At 37.2% G+C, this 27,633-nt stretch overlaps 2 protein-coding genes across 10 annotated transcripts in view; one reads left to right on the forward strand and one right to left on the reverse strand.

Moving 5' to 3' along the window:
- The window catches only part of ITFG1 (integrin alpha FG-GAP repeat containing 1), a 91,645-nt gene extending 87,734 nt beyond the window's left edge, over window positions 1-3,911 (reverse strand). Inside the window, exons 1-2 of one of the 2 annotated variants that reach the window (XM_030026440.2) lie at window positions 3,655-3,891; window positions 31-103 (exon numbers count right to left, since the gene is read on the reverse strand). In XM_030026440.2, coding sequence (XP_029882300.1) covers window positions 31-103; window positions 3,655-3,829 — 248 coding nt within the window. In that variant the 5' untranslated portion in view covers window positions 3,830-3,891. Of the gene's footprint in view, window positions 1-30; window positions 104-3,654 lie in introns of both variants that reach the window. The other variant, XM_041126374.1, reaches the window with a different exon arrangement.
- A 78-nt stretch (window positions 3,912-3,989) lies between these two features.
- Window positions 3,990-27,633, forward strand: part of PHKB (phosphorylase kinase regulatory subunit beta) — an 88,928-nt gene continuing 65,284 nt past the window's right edge. For 2 of the 8 annotated variants that reach the window (XM_030026428.2, XM_030026427.2), the window contains exons 1-6: window positions 3,990-4,210; window positions 13,213-13,302; window positions 15,427-15,565; window positions 18,399-18,498; window positions 22,283-22,390; window positions 24,341-24,421. In XM_030026428.2, the coding sequence (XP_029882288.1) occupies window positions 4,105-4,210; window positions 13,213-13,302; window positions 15,427-15,565; window positions 18,399-18,498; window positions 22,283-22,390; window positions 24,341-24,421 (624 nt within the window). In that variant the 5' untranslated portion in view covers window positions 3,990-4,104. Of the gene's footprint in view, window positions 4,211-6,813; window positions 6,927-11,169; window positions 11,188-13,212; window positions 13,303-15,426; window positions 15,566-18,381; window positions 18,499-22,282; window positions 22,391-24,340; window positions 24,422-27,633 lie in introns of those variants that run through there. The other 6 variants (XM_030026429.2, XM_030026430.2, XM_030026431.2 and 3 more) reach the window with 6 other exon arrangements.

Consider the following 27,633-nt stretch of genomic DNA (forward strand, 5'->3'; position numbering starts at 1 on the left):
ATTGTTTCACCATTGAATATCAATACTTACTTCATTGGTAACTTAACACGGGGCTTAAAGTAGGGTTCCTTTTGGTCAGCCAAAAAGATAATCAACTCATTTCCTGCAAAAGCAAGTAAGACAATGAGTAACAGAAGAGGACTGTAAATGGCATATATACAAAAACAACATTTAAAAAGCTATGCCACAAATAGTCATTCCTCACAGTAGCAAAAACTTCAAAAGACTTCCCATACACCTACTTCCTCCTCATTCAAAAGGAAGCAAAAGGAGCATTTCTTCAATACAACCTATAAACCTAATTGCATCTCAATGGAATGCTAATATCAAGAATCTTCTTTGGGGCTTAGTGTTAGACCTTTCTGCTATTGTTATCACATCACTTAAAATAAAACTTCCTATAACGAGTTAAGAAACATTACATGTGGAAAAGTAGTAGGCATCAGTTCCATACAAATAATTAAAGCTTCAAAGCTAACTCGAATTCTTTTAATACTGTCTCTGACACAGCAGGATCCGATACTGCTTTCCCAAGTCAGCTGACAAAAGCACTTTAAGTGAAATTCACAGAAGTAACCTGGTTCCCTGCAGCATTTCCTCATTCAGAGGCAATGATACAAGCCACTATCATTTAATTAGTTCAGGAAGATCTAAATAAAAGTCCATATTTTATGTTGCACAAATAATTGAAATTTGGGGTAGGAAAAAAAAAAAAATTAACCTGAACGATGAAACGTATTTTCAGTCAATAAACCACAACAGACACACACACACTGTTCTGCAAGTAAAATAATAGTTCACAGCTAAAGACAAAAAAATACAATTTTTTTACTCATCCTTTATTATGTTTGTTTTCTGCATTCTCCAAGAAACTCACCAGTAGCATCCCAAACTGCAAGAACTAGGTTACCTAGCTCCAAACTCGAGCTACCATAATATATTTCAAGAGCATCATTCTGTGGCAAAGTTCACAGCTGTGAAATAGCAGAATACAAGCTTCCTGGCTATGAAAAAAAGATAACTGCCATAAATGTATTTTCCAAGGAAAAGATGCCAACAAACGAGTAAATGAAAACAAATCCTTTCAAAATGGATAGGGGCACCTAGCGCAGTCCCCTCTGGCAAGCTAATAAAGCCTGGGTTGCACTACACATTCACAGATGATTGAAAAAGTTGGCACACAGCAAGGTGGAGAAGCCTGCTGGCTGGTTAAGCTTTTGATAATAAAGCTGTGGGTTGACTGCTAAAACTTGTAATTCTGATTTCACACTATAGACTTTCACCTGCCTTTTTATCATCTATGTGGTAAAGCAATGATGACAATGAAGAAGCAAATGTGGTTTTACACATACCAGGTTCCAAGTCAATTATACTACTCAGAAATGAGTTTTATATGGTCACTAAAGATAGATTTATGAAAATTTCAGCTCAGTGCTCATCAACAGTCAAAACGAACAGACTACTGGAAATTATTAGATGAACAGAAAACAAAATCACTATGCCACTTTATCAATCCATAGTGCATACATCCTAGATGCTGTTTGTAGTTCTTGTCCTCTCATCTCAAAAATACAGAAGAAAGGAAAAAAGTACACAGGAGGGTGTGAAAAAAGGGAACAGTTTCCATACAAACAACAATTACATAGATTCAATCTAAACATCTGAGTGAGAATACCACAGAATTTTTCAAAATTCCCCAATGAAATACAGAAGGTGAACAGGGGAATGATCACTCACTGCCCTGTACTATTAGAAGAGGCAAACACAACTAGAAGGTGGTAGGTTGAACAAGCAAAGAGCATGAACTTCCCCACTTATCCCTGTTTTGTGCATAGACTTAGAAAACAGGTAAGTGTATACACAATTCCATTTATTTGTATATTTTTAGTTTCAAAAATTGACTAAACCCAGGGTCCACTGGTAATTTTGAATTGTTCTTGCAACAACATACTTCTGGATCTAGATTACCTCTTATGTTTAGCTAGTTTACCCTCTCTTACAAAGCTCTGAGTATGAACTGATTTTTCTTTCATGTATCTGAGCATATGGAATATTACTCTCATTCAGCTTAAGTAATTCAAGATCAGAACAGCAATATAAATCCAGCAAAAGGCCCAAGACATCATCCCCATTTCCTTACAAAGGGTCAGGATTATTAGGACTGGGCTTCTTTACCAGATCGCTGTTCCTCAAAGTCTAGTATTATCTCCAATGCTCACTTCTTCAGCACTATTTAGAATTGGCTACCGTTTATTCTGCTACTTAGAATTCTAGTATTTAGAATTGGCTATTGCTTTTTGTTTAGAAAGTATTCTGTAAATTTTTCAAGTTACTTTCTGTCAAGACTTAAATCATGAAAAATAATGTTTTCAAGTAGGTTATTTCAGGCTGATTTTTACAGAAAATATCAAGTTGGAAAACTATAGCAAATGCCGCTGTGCAGAAGCAAAGAAGAAACCATGAGTCTCATTTCGCAAACTTTTAACTATTCACATTTTTATATGCTTTTATCTGAAAGATAAGAAAATAAAAATTAAATCTCTTATCACTGACATTCACTTTAAATCTAATCTTTCAGTGCATTTTTTTCAGTAGATGAGCCAGTGGAGCATTTTCAAGGAGCCATGCATCTAAATATCTCAACTAGATGGGAAATTCACTCATGCTTTACCAAAGCTACTTATAGAAACACTTCTGAGATTGAAAGAATAAAAAAGGTGAATTTGAGACTAAATTTATTATCTTAATGCGTAGCTTCAAGCGAGTCAAATAATCCAGGGTTAACATCCGCAAATAACACTGACCACTGATAATAAGCTCTGATTTGGGGTCCCCCCATATCTGAAGCCTAAGCAAACTCATAGCAGATGACAGCTGTGTGGAACAAATTTATCTAGCCTTCCACTTTAACATAATGTTCGAGGTAGGATAACGAGCAATCTATCCATCTCTGTTTCCCAAAATGCCGTGAAAGCAGGAGCGAAAACCCAATTCGTGACCATCCACTCTGTGGGACGAAGTCTTTAGATTATTTCGCAACCACAACTTCAACGTTAAAGTATTTCTTGCCCTATATGAAGCCATACTTCGGTGCAAGTCGCAAAGATCTTTTTCCATGCAGAAAATACCTCGGGAGCAAAGCAAAGGTCAATTTTAGCCTTGGAGAACAATTTCGTTGTTCGCTATGCTCGCCCTCAGCCCTACGGCAAACAGACCCCAGCACTGCCCGCTACGCTTCCGAAGCCAAGGCGCGGAACAAGCGGCTAGCCAGGGGCTCACCGAGGCTACCTCGGGCCGGAAGGGGCCCGAAGGACCGCCGGGCCCAACTCCCTGCTCCTCGCACGACAGCTCCCACCGGGAAAGCCTTTCCCCACCCCCCGAGAACCGAGAACGCCTCTGTCGGCCGCGCAGCCGGTGCCCCTTCCGGAGGAGGCTGCCGGAAGGGAGGCCGAGGCCGAACGGCGCCCTGGAGGCCCGCGCAGGCGTCACGCCGCGGCCGCTCGCCACTGCCCGCCTGCCCCGCTCCGCCCGCGAGTCTTCAAACGCGACCGGGACCCCCGCCGCGCTCCTCGGCTGCGCTCCCACCCTCCTCCGGTCCGACGCCGGGAACGACGGCCCCGGCCCCGGCCCCGCTCCCGCCCCCGGCGCGCTCACCGCCTCGCAGCACGAACAGGTCCGTCTGTTTGTCCGAGTTGAAGTCGCCGAAGGCCGCTAGGGTCCCGTAGGCCTCCGCCCCGAAGAGCTGGGCGGTGACGTTCTGCAGGGCCCCGCCGGGCCCCGCCAGGGCCAGCAGCAGGCACAGCCCGAGCCAGCGGCCGCAGCCCCCCATCCTGCAGCGCCGCGGCCCAGCTCCCCGCCGCCACCCCCGCCCGCATCACTTACGGCAGCGCAGGGGCGTGCCCGGCGCAACTGCCGGCTCGCTTCCGGGACTGACCCGGCGGCTTTGCGACAGCGGCGCGACGGCCTGCGTGAGTCTCTTTACGGCTGGCGCGGGTAACCAGGCGGAGATCGCCGCCCGGCTCGTTCGCTGAGGTAGGCGCCCGTGAGGCGCGGGCGGCTGTCCTGGCCAGAGCGGGGTGACGGCAGTGGCGGCTCCTCACCGGCATGGCGGCGGCGGCAGCGGCAGCAGCGGCAGCGGGCCCTGCGGCGGCCCATATGGCTGATGTCAGCTGGAAGATGCTGGAGCTGCGGGCTCGCTCTAAACGTTCAGGTCTGACCCCTCGGCTTGCCCAAGAGGAGCTCCGGGGCTCCCCCTCTTCGCCAGCGCCTCTCCCCCTCTTCACTAACTGCCCCATTCCCGCCCTCCTCTCTCTCCTTCCCTTTGCCCCGCCGCCCTCCCCGAGCTCTTGGCCGACGTCGTCCCTGTGCCTGTTTTTTTCGCGCTCCCCTCTCCCGCAGCTTGGCTTGTCACTCACCGCCGGCCCCGCTGCGGCCCCGTGCCCGGCGCGCGCCGGCACTCCCCAGCGGTCCCTCCGCGCGGGCTCGGCGGGCTCTTCTCCCGCACGGAGGCTGCAGAAGGCGGCCTGGTTTGCTGCCGGTGCGGGACCCTAGGGGGGTGCTGGGACAGGGGTGGGTGTCCGCGGCGAGGCAGGGCTTCAGGTGATTTACAGGTGTCCTTTGGCAGCACGCTTGTGGCGGTAGTGCTGCATGCGGTTTCATAAAGGGGCCGGGCAGCTGTAGTGTTTTAAAATTGCAGGCGCTTAGACAAAAGTACCTGCTTTTGCCAGGTTTCCCTTGGATAAAGATAAATTGTTTTTAATCTGAGAATTTCTTGTTCTGAACTTGGACTGCGTGGCAGCTACGTGCTGGCCTAAATGAAAGGGTCATGTTTACTGAGTTGGCTTGAATTTCCAAAGTACAAAAACCGGGATTCTTTAATTTTTTTTTTTAATTAAATACAGGTTTAGGGCTCGTAATTGTTAATGTTCTAATGGAAACAGCTTTCCAGATGATCCCTGTGGTGTTTATTTGAATGTCATACGTGCTTGTAAAACTCAATTGTTATTTCCTTATTTGCGTATTTGATTGGTTCTGTTGTGGTAATGACTAATCAGACAGTGTGAAAAGGAAACGGGGCTTTATGAGGGCTCTCATAAAGATAATTGATTGATTAAAGACTGGTCTGATTCATACGGCGTTAAAAATTCTACTTATGTGTAGTATTAATTTGCAAAATACCACGATTAAGACTGTCCAGTAAATGAGTTGTTACTTTGTGGCCAGTTATGAATACTTGGTACTGTTATCTGAAAACTGATTTACAAATGTAGCCGTAGAGCTCTACAAAATAAAGTCTGGAACATGCATGTTTGCAGTATGTGAATCCTGAGTCACAAGGCAGCATGCTAACTTTGGGATTCCCATGCAGATTCAGGCCCTGTGGCTGCAGAAGGCATTTGGATGATGTTAAATGCTTCAGTTTTTCTTAACTGCCTTCTACTTTTTTGTTAAATGTATAAGGAAGTGTCTTCCGTGACAATGACAGATTATTATAGTAGTTCACTTCCTTCTTTTCCTGTTCATAGAGATTTTGTCATTTATATAGTAACTGAAGAAATTTATTTACTCAAGAAATAAAGATGATTTTAGTTGAAATGCTTTTCTGGTAAAAGAGTTGATTTAAAAATCAAATTTTATATATAATCTTTCAGGGAAAGTTCTTACCTAAAAATGAAAACCATGTTCTTGTTTCTCAAATTTATTCCTGCATCTTTGTAAGTATGTTGGAATTTGTATAACTTCAGAGCTTTTATACTTCCTTTCTGGCACTGTCAGAAAGAGGCATGGTTGGTATAGTCATTGAAAGTGGCTGAAACTCCCCCATACTGTTCTGGATTGGCTGAGGTCCATGCTTGAGAGTCCCAGTGTACAAACAGTACTGTTTGTTTAGCGTTTTTTTTTCAGTATGATGCTTGGAGTAAGATATAGTCAGCATGGGGTATAGACACATGTGCATGAAATGCACAAGTGATTCATGTTTTATAGCCGACAGCAAAGTATCATTTAAGACCCTATCCTGTTGGCGGTAATCCATATCTTCATGTTTATGTATATTAAATTATGAATTACTTTTTTTGCTAGTGAACCCAAATTTTATTGAGAATTTTTTCGTTCCCTTCCTTGAGCTATGAAATACTCTTTCATTCACTGCAACTGTGATAATTAACAGTTAGGAGCAGATTATAAAGATACTCAGTAGTTGGCCAGTCTGCAACCCCTGAAATTTTGGTTACTTTAAAAAACCATAAACTTCTTGAAAGATTTGGAAAAACTTGTCATCATAGTTACAAACAATATTTTCTTATTTTACATTGCAAACTGGAAGATGTTCTACTTCAAATTACTGAGATATTCAGTACCATAAGCAATATATACGACTGCAAGTAACATCCTAGTGTAAATTCCACATGGGATAAAAGCAGCACTATGCATAAGCAGAATTTTAGCTCCCTGTGCTTACTATTACTTAACACTTTTATATGCACTAGTTAAATCAGTATTTTTATTTAATCTTGAAATATATCGAATAGATTTTATTCAGCACCTTTTGATGTTAGTAGCAAATTTCCTATTGAATATCAAAGCTACGGTCTAATGTCCAAAAGGGACTTTGTGTAGACTGTGTCATTTTATTCAGATAAGTTTTATGGAAGTAAAAGCAGAATAAAACCAATGTTTAGGCTAGAAGAGGGAAACATAGAAAGTAATGAAACTTTACTACCCTTTGTGCTGTGCACTCTGTCATGCTAATAACTCCACTAACATTGCTTTCACTTAATTTAATGCTGGTTGCCTTTAACATTTACTAAACAGTTTTGAAAATTACTGTAGCTTAGCCTGAGACGTTTGTGATTAGCTGCACCAATTTGAAATGGCCAATTTGGATGATGACAGAACCTCCTCTGCGCTTGGTTTTTTAAAATTTGGTAAGTGTGCAGTTCTGTGTTTTGTTTTTGTTTGTGGCTATTTAACTCAACAAAAAAAATGCGTTTTGTGTTTCATGCAGTGTTTTATGCTAGCAGTTTTTTAGCACTGTACAGTAGAACTTAAAAATTTGAGCTCTTTCAGTGAAAATTTCTGAAAATTGGAATCTACTTGGATTGAAATCTACTGTTCAGATCTTTCTATTTTGTTTGTGTTTTGTGTTCTTGTAAGTATCTCTCAGTGTGACAATCTCTGAACTGAAATTTCTCTTATAAGATGACGGTCATGTGAAAGGTGCACTAAGAATGGTGTTTAGAATTAACTCCTAAAAAAATCCAACATGACTGGTTTAGAGAAAAGAAGTAAAATTTCCAGTAAGTCAGTCATTGTTCCAAAGCTTGACTTTTGGAAATTAAGTGGAAGCAAAATAAAGCCCCTTGGCACACCTTCTCTTTAGGTACAACAGGAGCTAGAGTATATGAAGTTGTCAAGACTGTTACTGATTTAGCTCAATATATTTTGAAAAGAGTTTGACTGGAACAAATGTGTCCATATGTGAAGCTAGTTGATCTGGGTAAAACTGTATAGGAGTCTTGTTTAGTCTGTGTTGGAACACAGAAGCAGTACAAGCGCTAGTGAGAGTAACCAGGTGAGGGGATTTCAGCTGCCTCTTGCCCCAACTGAATCACTTGAACTACCCTGCCCTGCCTGTGGCATTTCTGGTTTGCCTCTCTTAATGTCAAAGGACATGTGAAGTGTTGACATGGTAATAAAAAAAATACTTGTTCCTAGTTATTAAATTGATACTTGATGTTTCTTTTGTTATGGTGCAAAATAAACGTTTTTAGTAGTTTTAAGAGCTGTTGTTTTGAGTTCTCAGAAATGGCAATGACTGCCTTGAATATCCTGAATGATTTCCTGCCTTGCTTGTAGCATTTGCAAAGCTTGTGTGGCAGACTTTGGCATTTTGGTGTATGTTGGTTCTTTGAAGATCCTGTGACTGGCATGACGGTCGATGTTTTATTTCTAGTGTTCAGTAACTTCTGTGTGTTGTTAGTTACTGTAAATCCTGAAATCAGTAATTTCTGTTAAGTATAATATACTGCAGAGAGAAATCACTTCAGCTGATTAGGAAATAGAGAAAGGACAAAATAAATTGGTACATATTTTTTCTTTTTCCATGTAATTCTAATTGAATTATATGTCCAGTCTAACACATGATTTTTCTTGATAAATGATAGTTGAAAAGTTTTCTCACTTTAAAACTATTTAAATGAAACTATTACAAGATTTTACTTATTTTACTTTTAACCTGTGGTGTTATCATCAGTCAACCTAGGTAACACTTTGTACCTTGTGTTTACTCCTAATGTTTATTCAGATACAGGAATACCTTAATACCTTTTTGTTCTTCCTCCCCTAGCCCCTCACCTGGGGTTTCCTTACCACGTTTTCATTGAATTGTAGAACAGTTCAGTTTGGAAGGGATGTTAGGAGGTCATCTACTCCAGCCTCTTGCTCAAAGCAGGGTCAGCTATGAGTCATAGTTTCCTCCTGTATGTAGTGATTAATAAATCCCCACCAGCAACAGCATAGTTGGTACATGTGAAGTTCATGGAATCAGAGTTCAGATATTTACATATGTGAGAAGTGACTTTTCCTTCTAGTGGAAGTGCTTCAGAAAATTATTTTCTTATATCACCTTGCTCAACTACATGGGTTTGGACTTAAAAGCAGATGTATTTCATAGCAGACAACTATTAGAGTAAACTGTATGGTATCCAACAGTGTTTCTGTCCAGTACTGTGTTAAGTCTGAGCTCAGGAGAGATTGCAGAAGTCTCGAGGGAAAGGAAATGTGATGTTGGGAGGATATGATTTGTTCATATGATATCATGTCTCAAACTTTGCTGCGTGAAGAAATAAAATCCTCTTTGGTCCCAATGACTTCTGTAATGTGAAGATGTTATCACCCATACTAATACTGGGTAATGAAAGTTACTGTGACCTGAGATCCAGAACTTGTTCATGTCTCAAGTGTTGGAATACACCCAGAACTATTGTTGCAATAAAGGACTGTGGTCAGTTTTTATTGTTATCAGATCTAGAAAGAAATCTGGTGTTCTCAGATTTGTTTTGTTTGGTCTGTGCTGATTTAACTTTGCAAGTAAACATTTTCTTTTGTTCTTCTGGCATGTGAAATGTTGGAAATAAAATTCTTGCAATGTTGCTTCCATTCGTTTGTGATTAAACTTTGGTTGTTTGTTTTTTTTTAAAATTCTGTACTTTGAAAAATTTGAATAATCAGTCCTTGTTGAAATATGCAAATCTTTATCCATAGGCTAGGCCCAGAATTCAATTCTGATGCCTATTTTTCTTCAATATCTGCAATTGCTGCCATCTTCAAGGATGTGTGGGTGTTCAAAGCTTCTGTATATACGAATTTGGGAGCAGGGTTTCAAAATGTCGGGCATAGCTTTTAAATCTAAACATCTAGGCAGTTTATAGCTCTTCCCTGAAGAGCAATTAATGCTTATCTCAAGTATAACTGGAATAAAAATGAAGTGGATAGGAAAGTACTTTAACATCACGGTGACATAATATCCCCAGCCTCCAGAGGTTGTCTATACATAAGTACTTACACTGCTAATAGCTTACCTTGGAGAACTTCCCTTAATTTCCTTCAGTTTTGTATTCTGCTTAGAAATTGAATTGCAAGTTTTTCTTGGAATTGTTGTACATTTGTGTATCATCTGCTGGATAATGTTTTCTTATAATTTCCATGTCTTAGCTAAGTCAGAAATATCTTGTTTATTACTTCAGTTCTACACTAGTAATTGATGTCTCTGTTACCAGTTATTGGGCTGTTTCAGATTTCTTCCTGTTTTCTAATACTTTGAAAGGAAATTACTATCCTTTTTTCTTCAACTTGAAGAATGGTGAAATCATATTACCCTGGAACCTGTAAGTGGTAGGAAATGAAAGGGGATTAATTTTCATTAAAAATATGGATATATTGTATTTAGTCAGTGCAATTATCTGAAAACAAACAGGGATTTAATTGGACTTGGGATAAAGATTTTGAGTGTTCTTTATCAGACATTAAATATATTAATGCACGAAGCAACACTTTGATTTCCTATCTGTGTGGGTTTTTAGTGATTTTGAAGTAGTTACTGACTTGCAGCAATTCACTTCTGATGTAAGGAAATAATGGGCATACTTCATTCTTTGTGGAAGAGAATCTGAACTACCACATACCCTGTTTAAATTTTGGATGGTGTTGTTACAGTGATCTACAGCTGAAGAAATACTAAATCAACAAAACATTTTTTAAAATTCCTTCCTAGCATATCTACTTATTTACCTAAAGTAAAACTCACACTGTATGGTTATAATGAAATGAGATATTTATGAAAAATAGTATTTGGAATCAATGTCCTCATTCTGTTTCTTCTGAACGCTAACATACAAACTGAGAACTCGAGTACTATTTGCATATGTCATTCTTTTATGTTTAAGTGTTGCAGTCTTGCTGCTGTCATTTTTTCAGTCTGAAAACCTATTTTAAATATGTAATTTAAAATAGCTTCCTATGGCAGGTTTTTGTCTTGCTGAAATGAACTGTTAAAACAGATTTTGGAATAGAGTATAGATGGGCTTTTTTTAGCGATCCTAAAAATAGCTGCCACTGGGTTATGGTCTCGCTACAAAACCACACGGAAGGAGAAGCTAGCTTCATGTTTTTCCTATCTGTTTCTTGCTTTTGATTAGATTGTGATACTAATGAAACATAATTTACCACAGGATTTGTCCAGCACAACGCTGTAGACACCCAAGCAAAACATAAACTATATAGATGCTAAGGAGGAATTAATGAAGAGTGCGTGGAAAACTTTGGTTTTGATTGTTCTTTTAAACAAATTCTCCTACTTGTAGTAGGAGTAATTTTAAGGAATACTTTCAAGGCATAAAATTTTACTTTTTGTCAATTTACTTGAACATTGAATTCATACCACCTTTTTGTTTCATCAACAGTCTACTCTGGCTGTTTTAATTTATTTCTGCTAGTAATTTCAAACATCTAAAAGAATATAATTGGTAGATGGTGGTGCTTTGACATTTTCATGCTCTTTATTCTGTTCAGTTGTCTTTCTGCACAAAGTTGAAATCTTTGAATGCTCTGAAATAGAAGAATATGCTTTTTGTTCATGATAACTTTATTTTGTTTCTCTGTTGGCCACAGAGGGTCACAGATTGTCTGGTAAGTATGTAAATTAGAACAATTTTATTTTAGAAACTTGTGTGTGTAAGTGTGTGTGCCTGTGAATACTCAACTTTTTCATGGTGCAGTACTGGGGTTATCAGTCTGCAAGAAATAGGTTCAGAATGTCTATTTCACACACGAAGGACAGTGTACTATGTATGTGTTATACAGTTAACAAATCTAAGAGTAAGAATCTTTATTTTGCCTTTGGAAATCTAGTAAGTGAATATTTCTCATAAATTTGCTACTTTTTATGCAATAAGGGACTTACTGAAGATTTTTTCTTACGCATATTCTGTCCTACTTTCACTGAATCACCTTATAAAATTACAATTACTGCAGTTCACTGTATTGTGTGCTTTTGCAAGATAACTGAATTAATAGTATAAGAATATAAATTACGAATCTTCTCATGGACAGGAATTCCTAAGCAAAAAGAAGTAGAAAAATAGAATTGCTTTGAAAAATTGATTTAAATTGATTCAGAATGTTGATTTTTTTAAACAGAAGATACAAAAGGTGTGATATATTACAAGTTTTTCTTTTCCATTAGAGACCAACTTCATTTCTTTTAGCTTTGTTTTGTTAGGGAACTCAAATAAATTGGGCTCTCTGTGCTTCCCTCTCAGGCCCTTTCTCCAAACGCATGTGTTGTTTGTAACTTAACCTCTCCTAATGAGGAAAGGAAAGGCTGTAGGGGAAGCTCAGATGTGGTGGTAAATGTCACCTGAAAATCCAGGTACAACAGACCCACAGGAGTCTGCCGAAGGAAGGGTGGATTTTTTTGAACTACTATGATTGCAAAGCAAAAGTAATACTAATTTGGGGGGAGAGGTTTGAGTTGTTGAGGAACATTTTCCAATCTCCCCACTAAAGGGCTTGATTAGTAACGCTCCTGTCACCACTCCACATACATTCATTTCATTTGGATGAGAGTCCTGTATGCGGACAATCTCCTGTCTAATGCTTGGATGTGTGCTGGGAGTGCGAAAGAGGCAACTTCAGTAGGAGCACTCTGCTGCATCCTGCCAGAACTGCTTGGCTGGCAGGGCTTCCCTGGCAATTCATTTTTCTGAGCTTTTCAGAAGGACAGCATGCAGTCCGGAAAGGGGAAAATCTCATTCTTCCTGTTATTGAATGGCTCTGTGGGAGATCTTCCCATCCAGAACACTGAATAAAGCCAAAGTGATTTGTGGAAGGAGAGCAGTATGTTACTCTTAAATCAGAAGTTGGAAATGGTTTACCCCAGTAATTTTTAAGAAATCGTGTCTTTCTGATAGGTAGCTCATTTCAGCTGTCAGGAAAACAGACTTTTCTGGTGCAAATAGGGAGGCAGTCAATATGTGGGACACTGAGAAGGAAAGATGTGGACTTGATAGCATTGTATTTCTCTGGAGTATAGGTAATTTGGGGGCTTTATCTGTTGGATAGGTTGTTTAAGCTTTGGTAGTATGTGAGACCAAGCTAACCCTTTTTTTGATACAAGAAATGAAATCAGCTAGGCTTTTTGTGGTGGTGGGCGAAAGCGGATTTAGTATAGGTAAAACATTAATAGTGTTGTACATGTTCACCATTTAGAGAAGGCGGGTAGGGAAGTAATTGTTAAATTTGGGCTACTTTTGTCCCTCTTCCTTCTGTTTTTCTACGTATCTTTAGGAATTCTGACTGTAGCATACTTAATTTATAAGAAAAGGTTCTTAGAAAATTCTTAACATTTAATAGGCTGTCTTCAATAATTAAACTATACATTTATGTTGCATTTGCTGGAGCTGAATATCTGCAAGGCATTGGAGATCCAGATGGAGGTCTTGTTTGTGTGGACAGGTACTGCAGAAAAATGTATAGAAATCTATTCTCTGAGATTTTAGAAATTACAATTTTTTTTGTTTGAATTGAAATTCGATAAATTGTGCTTATGTATAACAAACATGAAAAAAATCATATCGCAGTAATTTTTAGGAAAACTAGAATTATGAAACTAATTATGATCTTGATTCCCCCCCCCCTTTTTTTTTTTTTTAGGTTCCATTTATGAGCCACTTAAAAGTATTAACCTTCCAAAACCAGAGGGGGAAAGTCTGTGGGATAAATTAGATCATTATTACAGAATTGGTAAGTTAATAATTTTAATAATTGTTCCTACCATGGAAGATTTTCAGTGTAACTTACTAAAATATATACAGTTATGGTTATGACAGTAATTGGCTTTGTCTTACAATAATACCTGCAGTCTTTAATAAGGATTTTTATTTTCTGAGAGATAAAGGGTTCTGTCATTACAATTCCTCATAAGATTCCTCTGATAATGTAATGGATGTATTTGGATATTTCATACATTGCTTGAAGAATTGTGACCTGTAAATAGTGTTCGAAATTATCATCTGCATTTGTCAAATGGTAGAATAGGTTCTGAGTTGCACCCGATGGTCTTGGATGGGGAGGGGTAAACGTAATCTGCTGACAGGTTTTGATGCTTGAACTAACCCAGATATGAATTAGAATTGATATTTACATGTATTCCTACTTGAGGATAGTTTCTGAAATTTCTGCTGGGAGTTTGAAAGGCACAAAAACTGGAGGGCTGAATTACACTTCTTGCTGAAAATGAAAATCTATGTTGGAAATGCAGTCCAGCTGTAAGACTGAATTTAGAATTATTTTGGATAAAGTGGTAGCTTAGTATTGTGGCATTAGCCAGATACAGCTGAGGAAACATTTAAATGGAAGAAAGCTTTCTTTTAGTACTTAAAACAGTTTGACAGGTAATCAGTGAGAAGTTAATTTTTGTTATTAATGGTGCCATAATGTATTTTTGTGCTGAAATTTTATCTGTTAGCTAACTTATTTTAAGCCAACTTGAGTGTTTTTCTTTTCATTATGAGATCGTTTTAAGTCAAAACCATACATGTTAAAGAAGCAATGGTTTATTTTGATAGTTTTGGGGGCTGGAGGGGTTGTGTTATAATAAAGTCCTGCCTGTATTCTAAAATCGTTTTTTTTAATGGCTGTGCAATTGACTGTTTAAGATTTAAGTTTTAGTCAGGCAAGGGTGTAAAATAGTGAACAATTTTTCCATCGTTCTAAAAATGTGGGATGAGACTCCCTTCAAATCTCTTTTTGAAGTGAAATCTGTGAGTTGTGCCTGGTTTATCCATAGATGTGTTGCTTTTCGTAGATGCTTTGCTTTTATCTTTCTTACAGAGGAGATCACTGTTCTATTTACTTTTAATGCTTGGCAGCAGCAAATCTGTGGTGGTGCTTGCTCTTTATCTGTCAGGCACTTATGTTGCAAGCAGTCTGCTGCCTCAGTAAAAATTTACTACTGAATTTATACTTTATTTTAGAATAGTCTGTATTGACTTTTTCAGGTAACATTTTATCAAAGTTCTTCTTATAAGGTATTAAGTCACTGAGGAATATAATGCAAAAAGCCATAAACCCCTGTAATTTTCATTTAAAATACTTAATTTCTAATACATAGACAATAAAGAGGCTTTTTTAAATTGATGCTTGATAACATTGTGGAAAAAACCTGCTTTCTTGTCTTCTAATGAACAGGTTATTGTTAGAAAGGTCATGTTCAAGGACATTAAGCCCAGTTTCAATCTTGTAGCACAGTGGTTATGATACAATTTTAGGAAAAAAATTCAGAAAGTGCAAAATATTAAAGTACAAAGTGAATGAAAGTAATATTTAGTATTTTTTCTAATTCAGTTTTGACAACTTGAAAATTGCTGTCTTTTCTATTTTTATGTCAAGGTACTGAGTTAAATAATTGTAGTCGTCCTTTCTCATTTAAAAATATTGATACAATCATCTGGCCTAAGTTAAAAAATTGATTTTTATGAATTTAGAGTTCTGCAGAGTTTAACTATTTAAATGGGGGGGGGGCAGTTGACATACTGTAGGCCCCCTTCCCCCCCCTTTTTTTTTTCATAATAGGGAAATTACTGGGTTGCATTGTAGAGATTCTGTACTGAGTGGGCTGTATTAGAAGAGAGCCATATAAATAGTTTTGAATACTGAGTTTTTGTAAAAAGGTCTAATTTGACTGAAAAAACAACGTAACAAAATTCTTTGCATGTGTCTTTCTCCTTACCTTTCTTTCTCTTCTGTTTTATGTTGTGCTTGCTGTAACAGGTTGTTCACATCTTGATTTATTCCTGAAAATCTATGTAGAAACTGGAAGAAACATAAGTGGTGTTAATACCACTTTTTCTTTTTTCCTTTTTCCAGTTAAGTCAACGTTGCTGCTTCATCAAAGCCCAACCACAGGTCTGTTTCCTACAAAGACATATGGGGATAACCGAAAGGCAAAAGTACACGACAGTCTTTACTGTGCTGCATGTGCCTGGGCACTAGCCCTTGCTTACAGGTGACTGACTTCTAAACTCACGTCTCTGCCATGTTACATTCTTTCTGTTATGGAGTTCCCCAGGAATGTTTTAAAAGATGAAGCTTTATCAAAAATAGTTTTGTAAATCCATAGGGATAGTACATGTTTCCAAATATCAATAAAAATACTTATGTAGCTACTAGGTTAAAAAATGTCACTCTACTTTGGTAAGTAAGCATGTTTTCATATAATTTAATTGGTACCCATATTCTGAAACAGAGGAATTAATACATGCTATAAAAAATAAAGGTTATTGTGGCAAACTATTCATGGAATACTGCTTATTTTAAATGTAGTAGGAGAGTGCAGAGCAGAAGCAGGCTTGCTGCAGGTAGTAGCAATCCGGGTACTTGAAGGAGACTGAATCCTTGAATGCTGAGAAATGTGTACTTGGGGAATAGTAGTGACTATCTTCCTCGCTAGGTACAAAGGCTGGGCCATCTCAGTTGTTAGCTCTTCTTACTTTGTTTCGTCCGTTTCCATGGTTGACTCATTAGAGAAGTAGGCTAGGAATTTGTGTGGTGTATGTGATCTTAAGAACTATGGGAGAGTTACATCCCATAATAATTAATTCATAATTCCCTCTCCTTTACGTCAAATAATTATGGAAACTGCTTTCTGAGATTTAGTATTCCTTGTTTCCAACCTTGCTACCCCAGCCACCCAGGAAAACACAGAGGTGATAACTGAAATGTGGTGTTTTTAAGAAAGAAGATGGTGTGCAGATATTGAATAATTTACTCTTTTTAGTAATCAACTTCTTGTATTGAGGTAGTGATCACAATCTTGGACAAAATTCTAGTATACTGTACAGAAGAAGGACCAGAAATAATATGAGGAGCTACTGTTGAAGTAAAGATGATCTACTTAGCAGATAAAAAGTTTTGAGTTTCTTTTCTGTCTCCATTTATTGCTTTAGATTCTATACCCCTGACATCAATATGAAGAGACAGTTATTAAAGTTGTCTTCTAGGAAATGATGTTAAAAAATGATGCTTTTTGAAAGAGAAGACATACAGAGATTTGCCTTTACTTCTGGAGATGCCGTGCCTGAGATCTAATGGGTTTCAAAATTTTGAGAAACTAGCAAAAATTATAAGGAAATTAACATTCAGAATGTGTAATGATTACTTTCATTTCTTATATTGAAATCTTTGCATTTTTCTTTTAATTCCTCTTTGTGTTGGTGACATAAAAGCATTTGAAAACAACAACAAAAATTTAGAAGGAAGAATGAAAGGGGCAGGGGTGATTGCTTTGAATTTCCAGCAACTCATAGAAGAGAGCATGGCATGATGTTGCTTGAGTAATTCAGTCTTTAATTTCCACTATGTAGAATCATAGAAGATGATATGTGAAATTTGGTGCAGGTTGAAGGAAGGGCAAAGTGGCAAGATAAATAGTTTGTGTTACGTCTAGTTATGCGGAGAACAGGGCCCTGAACTTCAGGTGCTGTGCACTGAATTTTCTTTGATGGGCAAAGGCTGATGATTGAAATTAAGTGAACGGCAAAAATCTGAAATGAGCCAAGATACAAGACTCATGTGGAAGGCTGTGTTATCTACCACATGCAGATTACTGTGCTTGACTCATGCCAGTGCTGCTGTTCACTTTTAAAAAAGCTGAATTTCTTGAGAGCATGTTAAGAAAACAAACACTGCTCTTGTGAATAGAAGAGAAATGTTGTAACATGAAGACTTCAGGGCTTTTACATGTGCTTCTTATTGCTCTTTGGATTTATGGTAAAGTTGGGAATAAATACTAAATTCTTAACCTATTAATTTTGCGTTATCTGGTTTTATTCCTTGGGTTGCTTTTCCCCCCCTTTTTTCAACTTTGTAATTGAAAGCAAGTTTATTTCTTATATCTAAGATTATTATTTAAATAGCATGATTTCTGGACATGTATGATTTTAGAAGTTATCACTACATTCCTAATTTTAAGTGCAGGTAGCAGAACCTCAGCATAAACTACTAACATGTTAAATATGGTAGAAAAGGATATGCTTCGTTTGCAGTGTAGTTGTCATCCACTTACCTGTATTCAAATTAGTAACAGCTATAAAGTGGACTGAGAAATAGCATTGAGCATATTGTGCTGGTTTGCATATTTGTATCAGAGACATGTTGTTCTAAGTTACAAATACATAAGAAAATATTATTTTCACCCTGAAAGGCTCAATCAAAAATTGGGAACTGGAAAAGACAGAACACATGAATGCAATGATCAAGGTTGTTTACACACTATACATTTCTTAGAGATAAAATAACTTAGGATTTGGCATTGTTTTTAATATATGTTTAGTAATATAGTAATTGTGAGTATTGTTTGTTTTCAGATATAAAAATAACAAGGTAACTTGAAACACATTTCTGGACTTTCTGAGTAGTGAACTTTCAGACTCTTGTATGCACAGCTGTAGTTTATCAACATCATTAGGAAAGTGACCTTGATTATGAATAGCAGATATTTTTTAGAGTTAAGAGAAATTGTCTGTGTTTTGGATCTGCCAAGGAACATAGAACAGTGGCTTTCAATGTAATAATATCAGGAAGGATTTTTTTTTTTTTCTTTTTAAATTTTGAAATAGGAATGTTTGTGTAAGTTGCAATATAAACTAAAAAGCTTTTTTTTTTCTTTTTAATTAAGGAAGGATCGGCAGGGCTATAAATATGTTGATATGAGCATGGGTACCACTATAAAACAATGTTAGTTAAATACTTAATATTCCAAAGCACTAATGTGTCCTTTTTTTCTTTTTCTCCCCCTAATGCATTTCCACTTTGTTTTATGAGTTATCTCTCTTACCCAGGCGTATTGATGATGACAAGGGAAGGACTCATGAACTGGAGCATTCTGCTATAAAGTGTATGAGGGGAATTCTCTACTGCTACATGCGCCAGGCCGATAAGGTAAAACACTGTAGTGTGGACACAAGCACTCACTTAATTCTAAGGGATTAATTAAACTGTGAAAACTAACTTCTAAATATAGATAAAATTCAAAAGGGGAATGCAGTATTACTGTGTGGCCCAGCTAAGAACAGCTGCTTCATTATTGTCAGGTCGCAGCATTGTTTTAGGGTGTAGAAGACACAAGCCTTTTGCAAAGTAAACTGCAGGGTATACTTGAAACTTCCTTGGGTTCCTTTTGCAGTTATTTATCCCATTTAAACATCAGACCTTTAATAATTGGGGGGGGGGGGGGTTTATGTCTTTTTAGCGCTTAAATGGAAAGATGTAGAATTTCTTTTAGCTAAGGCTGGAGAGTTTTCTTTGCACTGTTAACTTGGTTATTGCATTTGCAGTTGTGCTCCTTACTTAGGTGATTGTTTTGATTATTTTGCTTGGGTTTCTTTAGCAGCCACTTTCCAGTATTCTTTGACCTAATGATGTAAATTCAGAAGGGCAGCAACAAAAAATGAATAAGCAAAAATAAGAGTAATTTACTTATGCTATAATATAGTTGATTTATTCAGCCTGTAATCCTTTTGGGAGTATACCCTGAACATTCTTGGATATTCAGGGCTTCTCCTTACCAAAATTTAGATGTGGTGGATTAATTTTGTGTAGTGGCTAGCAGTAATTCTACAGGTAGTTAACTGTCTGTATTCCATGTGATTATTTTAAGTTTCATGCCACTGACTTTTAACTGTATTATTAAAAATAATTCTCAAGTTACCACATAGCTTCCATCACTTCTAAGCACACAAACTGAAATGTAAAGTCCGTAGGCATGTGATATCAGTAATAATAACAAGCAAATGAGGTGTATTTCCCATTGTATTTGTGCTGATGTGGTTTTTTTCAGTTTTCTTAGACTGTTTCTTTGTAGTCTGATATCTTTAATAACCTTGACCTAAATTGATCTTGTTATATTTGAGCTGTTGTTCTTCTCTTTGACATGCAGTGGTTTGTTTTGTGGGTGATGAGTGCAGATACGAAAAATGAGTATTAAATTAACACAGGTGTCACGCTGCTGACATACTGGTTGTCAGTTTTTGCCTTGATTACTATAAATGCTTCCTCTTCCTGCAGTAATAAACAGTCTCCAGTTCCTAACAGATATAAATCAATCTGGACTTTATTCTGAGAGACTCTGGACATGCTGGCCTTATATAGAAGGAAGATGGTTTTTTAATAATATGAATTATATATGCTCAAGGAGTGACTTGAAGAGATGATAATGTTTGTGACAGAAATTGCAGATGTTATATTCTATTGCTCATTAAAATATGAGTTATGACCTAAAATGTACTGAAAGTATTCGTGGACTAGACATGGTAACTCCACAAAATAGTATTCACTTTCTTGCTTCTGGGGCACATGCTATATGCTATGTATGATTTGTTGGTAGAGAAGAATATCCCATGAAGATAAGATCACTGTTGAAAATGTTGTGAAATATGGACCACATACTGGCAATGATGGTTAGAAAATTAAAAAAACTGTTTGTTGGAGAGCATAGCATGACTTGAGGAGTTATGGAGAAGGATCTTCTTTTGTTACATTCATTCTTTTCTTTGTCAATTTGTTTTCCTTTCTCTGCCCTATTGGCAGCTCTCTGACAGTCTGGATTGTTTTCTCAAATGGTTTTGTAAGCTAGCAGGCATGTTATTTTGCAATGAAAAAGGAATCAAAACTACTTTAAAACCGCAGTAGTTCTTATTTCTCTGCTTTGTTGTTAACCTCTTGTATTAGTAATTCATCTTATTGCATTCCATCTCCATCATAAGAGATTCTGTATCATAGAGGCTCATTGTGAGGTCCAATGATAGTGTCCTTGAATAAAAAGTCACTTTAGTCTGGGGTACTATTCTTCCCATCTATGATCTTCATGTGTTCTTTTTAAGCTATTATCTTTGCCTTCTTGTATCTGTAAACATTTCACTGTACATCTGAATGTCACAAACTGTGCTCACCAAAATAAATCTTTGTTTTCCCATGTGCTCTTTTATACTAGATATTCTTAGCTTTTGCAGCTTTTAATCTGTTACATGATCTACAGGTGGCAATTTCTGAACACTTTCGTAGGTCTATAACCTAGAAGGCTTAAAAATTATTATTATTAACAACAATAATATTTTCTTTTTTTGTTTTAAAACCTTTGCCACATTGTCAAATGGTACAACAATAATTACTAAATTTTATGGATCATGATCATTAAAAATACTAAAACTATTGTTCCCAACGTAAGTTTTGGGCCCTTGCACTCCAGTAAGAGTTTTAAACTAGGAATGGTGATGGGGGGAGAGAGTGCTCAACAGTCAAGTGAGGAAGTGGTGGGTGGGGTAGGCAAGCAAAGGGCCTGGAGTGATGTGAACAGAAGGCACATAGCATTAACTGAAGTGGAATTGTCCCAAGCACACGTGTGGAAATAAGGAGGTACCTATGGGACAGCATTATGGAGGAGAAAGCTCTCATACCCTTTCTGGGAAACCAGCATACTTGGGTGCCTCTCAGAAATGCCCATACACTAATGCATGCAGCCTGGGGAACAAAAAGGAGGAATTGGAAGTATGTATGCAGCTCCAGGGCTGTGATGTCATGGGATCACAGAGCTGTGGTAGGATAGCTCAAGTGACTGGAACACTGTGGTGGATGGATGCAGGCTCTTTAGGACAGGCCAGGAAGGTAAGGAGGGGAGTTTGCCCCATATGTGAGAGAGTAGCTGGAATTCCTGTAGTCTGCTAGGGAAAGGTGGTGAGCCTGCTCAGAGCCTGTTGTGGTTTAACCCCAGCCAGCAACTAAGCACCACATAGCCACTCGCTCATTTCCCCCCTACCCAGTGGGATGGGGAAGAGAATCGGAAAGAAAAAGGTAAAACTTGTGGGTCGAGATAAGAACAGTTTAGTAGAACAGAAAGGAATAAAATAATAATGATAATAATAACAATAATAAAATGACAGTACTAATAAAAGGATTGGAATATACAAAACAAGTGATACACAATGCAATTGCTCACCACTCGCCCAGTTAGTTCCTGAGTAGCAATCCCCCCAGGGCAACTCTCCCCAGTTTATATACTAGATGTGATGTCACATGGTATGGAATACCCCTTTGGCCCGTTTGGGTCAGCTGCCCTGGCTGTGTCCCCTCCCAACTTCTTGTGCCCCTCCAGCCTTCTTGCTGGCTGGGCCTGAGAGGCTGAAGAATCCTTGACTTAGTATAAACACTACTTAGCAACAAGTGAAAACATCTGTGTGTTTCCAACATTCTTCTCATGCTGAACCCAAAACATAACACTATACCAGCTACTAGAAAGAAAATTAACTCTATCCCAGCCAAAACCAGGACAGAGCTTATTGGTCAGGATTCTATATGTGCATTTCAGATCTCTGAATTCAAGGTAGGCATGATATGCTTTGACATGCTTTCTGCTAAGATTTGAGCTCCAGTAAAATGTCCAGAAGGTGAAAGTGACTAAGCATCTGTAGCTATCTATTACAGATTTTTTTTTCTACCAAACCCAAAGAGATTAAATAGATGGGTTCAATATTTGTATTCCTTATGTATACTTTAAGTATGTATGAAATAGTTTCTGATAAGTTTCAGGAACTGTTGTTTATAAGTTTTTTTACGTAGTGGTCACACCAAGAAATTGTGAAGTAACTGAGTTATATAGTGAATTTGTGGTTGCCAAACATACTGAAATTATTGACTTTGATTTTATGTTTTGCCTTTAATTCACCTTTAGGTTCAGCAATTTAAGCAAGACCCCAAACCATCTGAATGTCTTCATTCTGTTTTCAGTGCACACACTGGAGATGAGGTCTTCTCCCATAAGGAATATGGTCACCTTCAGGTAAAATATGCATGCGTGTGTAAACGAAAGCTTGGATGATTTTAAATAATGTTATTGTTGTCTCCATTCTTTCATGATGCAGCTGTCTGTTTAGATTTGTGTTAGATGTGTTGTACTTGATAAAACTGAGATTCCTTCTGCATCTTTGGGTGAAAAAGACTGTTTGGAAATATAGCTCAGTGGTATGTTTTGGCCAGAAGGCTCTATAATAACTGGGATTTGTGGAGGTAGATGGTTGGTTGTTTATGAAGTTGCTTCTTTTTGAGACCAACAGATGGCTGTCAATAAATAATCCTGGCAAAAAAATGTTGAAGTAGTCAGTAAAGTGAAAGATTTAGTGTAATCTTACATTGAATAATATATTTTTTTATTAACGTTCCCAGCTTAATTTTTCATAGGTCTGAGCAATTTTCATTCATAGTAAAGATTTAGTGTTACACTGTCAACGGCTTTGTCTGGTTAAAAATTGTTGTTCGCTATTTTGTGTAGTGGTTCCTAGTCAGATTCATTGCATAATTGATTGTTTTATTGTCTTTTATTTTCCAAAGTGTTGACTTACTCTTTTTTTTTTCCTTCTCTTTACCTTCAGATCCTTTTTTGCATTCATGACCTTATTCTTTTGCATTCCATAACTCTATGTACCCTTTCTGGTTCAGAAATTGCTAGTGAAATTATTCAGAAGTGACAGTAGGTTGATAATTATTTAATTTAATAGTGACAACATTGCTTAAATAGTTTGTACAGTAAATGTTTTGGATTCAGAAAATATATATTCTGAGAAAAATTATTTGTGGGGTTATCCTAAGTTAGTATTGTGGACTTCTATGTGAGGCTTCCTGAGAATACGTACCTTTTATCTGCAGGAGGATACAATAATTTTGGGGCCAGGGGAGCAGTGTATGATAGTTCAAAGTCTCTGTTTTTTGTGGCAACTCAACCCTTCCCATAAACATGAATGCACATTCCCTTCTGTCATCAGCAAATGTCAAAAAATAGAGGGTTTTCAGCTCTGTGGAGACAACAGAAAACAGAGTAACTGAGGTAGTTCAGTTGGGAAGAATGGAATATATTATGTAGCTGGTTTGCCATTTTTGCTGTACTTGGTGCTTTTCAGATTGTATTAAGAAACTGGAGTCAGTGGTCTTTAAATATTTTGGAATTTTTAGAATTTGGACCTTATTTTTAATCTTCTATGTTTCAGATAATCCAGTTTTTTGTTCTAGATGGTTTCACTAAATTTCATATACTGAGATTGTGGTTTTATAGCTCGTTCAAGCAAGTTATTGTGATGAACTTGCTTTCTCTATTGAAGTTGTACAAATTCTCAATTATGCTAGAATTCTGTGTAACAAAAGCAGTTTTCTTTGATTCATTAATAAATTGACATTATGATGCTCATCTGTACAACTGCTGAAGGTAATTACTGTTAATAATAAATGCTATGTACAGCTACAAAAGAAAATGGTTTTTCACAAATGTGATCATATCTGAATGTTGTAATTATACTTCTGTCAGTTGATAACCCTAAAATTCCAGTTAGGGATGAAGTGATTTGCTTTTTAGATATGCTGTGTACTATTCAATATGCTACTTGCCGCCTTGGTGCTCCACTTGCTAATAAATCGTCATATATGTAAACGTGAAACAGCTTGTGACTAAAATGATGGGTCAAAGCAGTATGCCTAAGCAAAAACATTTTAATACCATAGTTTCAATACTGCAGCAGAAGTTTTAGAAGACAGTGTTTGTGGTGTTTCTTCCTATTGATTGTTTCCACATCGTTACATCTAGCATATTGGTAGATTAGGATAATATTTTTGAAGAACCAAAACTGTGTTATAGTGGGACCATCTTTGTTAGTGAGTAATATCACATTTAGCTTGTTTGTTTATATTACTCCAATAAACATAATGTTAATTATTGTTTCCTTTCTGTCTTCAATTACTTCAGATAAATGCTGTGTCATTATTTCTCCTCTATTTGGTTGAGATGATCTCTTCAGGGCTGCAGATTATCTACAACACAGATGAGGTACAAATCGATTCCTGATGTTAAAACACATGCTTTATTAAGTTGTTTTGTTGGGGTTTTTTCTTGGTTTTATTTAATTACCAACCGTAAAATAATTGTTCTGGAAATACACTGCAGATTTTCTCCACTTTTAATGGAAGTCAGAAAAGATAAATGGAATGAATGGATAGTGAAATAAATTAATAGCTAATAAAGTGTTAGATATGCAAAGAGTGAATGTAACATGACATTGAAAACTTGTATAGTTTCCTGCTATTTCTGAAAGGTACAAGGTCAAGAATTAAAAGGTCTATTAGGACAGTTACCTTCTAGTTATGTTGCTCTCACTTTTCACCTCATTTCAAACTGTCATTCAGTACATTCTGTCCAGTGGAATTTCAATATAATACGTAATAGAGTTGATTTTCTGGAAAGCTGAAGGACTTTCTTCAAATACTTATGAACCTATGGGTGTTAAGAAGTTTTGCTGTATCTTTAATTGAAAATAAACCAATTTTATACCATGGTAAGAAATGTTTGTAAGATTGTCAACTGTTCTGTAAATAAGATAATAATAGCCACCATGGCCTTGACTTGAGGACAAGTCATGTCAGGGCAATCTGCTGTCCTGCTCTAAAATGAGGTTAAGTTTTGAGGCAGGAATGGAAAGCATAGATAATTTCCTTACCCCGCCCCCGCCTCGATTTTCTTAATCTGGGTTTGTTTGAATTTACTCTGGTCTGTTTAATAGTCGCTGGTGTATGGCCTTAAAAAGCTTAAATGCACTTATAGTACTACCATTTTAAAAAAAGGGAGATTTTTCCAGTAATAGTATATTTGCATTATATTTCTAGAACATACATCTTCATTAATGCTTTTTCTTTAGATAATGAGAAAGCTAAGTGATGCAGCGTGTCTCCTTTCTTGCTTAGTTAGATCGTATGATAGGTCTATATTATTTTCTCTGAATTGCCTTTACGTCTGTGAGGAGGCAAATGTATATAATTATGTATTTTTTAGCTTGACTTATAATTTATATTATCCTCCAGATGTTTGCATGTAATTACAGAATCTGCAGAAAAAAATGCATGTGTATAGACTCTCCAGTCAGTGGATATTCTCCACTTCAATGTCAGCATGTAGTTTTCATTGCAACCGTACCCTAGAAATCCGTGATGTATGGAGATTTATATTAAGATTGTCTTACCACAGAGCTGTACGTTCTATTAGTCTCTGTATAACTTCAGCAGTTGCATATATTCTCAGATCTTATTAACGCCACATAATTATGGTATTTCCAATTTTTCCTGTGTGTCTAGATAATACTCAGCATAGTGGCATTGGCAGTGCTGTGGATGTGGCAATCTGCTACCCAAACATCAAGTTGGATATTTCTTTCCAGTGATATCATTTCATGATGTATTTAGTCTCCTTTCATAGAGAGAACGTTTCGAACCAGTGCTAGCACAGTGGAAGGTGCTGGCAGATGGTTGACATTTGGCAAGCTGTCTGCATGAATATGTTTGTACACAGAACTGTTGGCTTCGGAGGCAATCATTGTATACTAGGCTGCTTGATGTCAGGCGTGGCAGCTGTCAATGAGTTACCCTCTAGTTGCATCTGTTTGCAGTTGAAAAATTAATTTAATTGCACCTTTGCATCCATAACAAAGAGAACAGTATATGATTGTGCAAGTGAATGAATTTGAGAGCAGTTATTTACACATAAAGCAGAGTAACACTAGTATTTGCAGTCATCCATGCTGCATGTGTATTCTTTATTACACCTTGCTCTCCACATGCTTGGCTTCTGGATAAAGAAGCTTAACACACACAGTCCATAATTTCTATAAGTGCTTTAGCATTGACTTGGTTATAGCATTTACATGGCCATGATACGAATGATTGCTCTCTGAAGGTTTTGGTTTGCAACCAGTTATCTGCTGCCTTTTTTCTGTAAATCTGCTATCTGGAAACCCTTAGTTAGTCTCATAAAATATCTGTAATTGACCATTTTTTTCGTATGTTCTGAACATCATCACTGGTAGAAAGTCATTGGTAAGGTTATATATTTCTGTGTGGTGCTCTTTGCTTCTTCATTTAGCTGATGCATCTAAATTTCAGTTAATGATAGAGATAGGAGAAGCCACGCTCTTAATCACTGGGTGTTCTAGCTTCATTCAGAGAAAGTTCATTTTAATACAACCAAATGCTAAATTAAAGGGATGAATAATAGTGGCCATATCTGAAGAGTGGAACGGTCTGTTTCCTTGGAAGTATTAGCTATAAAAAGATTTAGCGTACAGATAATTGTATATGAGCACGCCACAGTGAAATTTTAGCAGAGCCATATAATATAGAGAGACACAAGTGAGTATAGAATTATGTATATCACTGGTGGACTGGTATTAGCATAAAGACTGTGTCTGAAATAGTAACTTTTTAAGATTTAAAGAAAAATGGAGACAAAAAGACAAAACAGGTATGCAGGTAAATAAAAATGGAAGCAAATACTTTTCAGTAAAAGATTTGGTTTTTTATCTTATAGCTCATTAAAAAAAAAATATCACTTGACTGTAGTAAAGTGGATCCTCCTGTGTAGTTCCCCAATATGGTTGTGTTTATAGCCGTTGCAATATTCTCTTTTCCCACAGAATACCCTAGAATAATTTGGATGGGAGGGGATGAAATATCTGCTTTGGTGCATGAACCAGTGTAAATCTTGTGTCTGTGGTTAAATTTCCTGTAACTTCTAATCTGTGGACTCTTTGAAGTGAGCTGTAAAATTTATCATCAGTTTAACTTTTCTACAATTGAGCAACTCCAAATGTCTCTTTCAACGGTATAAATGAGGAAGAAGTATCTGCTTAAATAAGTCCCCAGCTATAGTTTAATACACCTTCAATACCTTAAAATACTCTTAAATACCTTAGTATTCAGTTGCAACATGTTGATCCAAGAGGAGATTTTAATGATAATAAATTCATTCAGAGTTTTATTTGTGTTTATAAAGGGGTGTGTTTGAATCCACATAACTATGTTTTATCTGGAGCTAATATATTAAAACTTTGGCATATCAGTTCTCTTACAATGAATTAAGAAATAGCACCAAGATTTCTGTGTCCTAATCTTGTAGGATTTAATTTCTTTTGCTCTCTGATCTGTTTTTAGGACAAATTTTTTAAAATATCAAAATGCCAGTTTTTTGGAGCTCTTCAAGTATGTGTCTTGAAT

This window comes from Aquila chrysaetos, chromosome 9 (assembly GCF_900496995.4).
Source record: "Aquila chrysaetos chrysaetos chromosome 9, bAquChr1.4, whole genome shotgun sequence".
Taxonomy (NCBI): Eukaryota; Metazoa; Chordata; class Aves; order Accipitriformes; family Accipitridae; genus Aquila; species Aquila chrysaetos.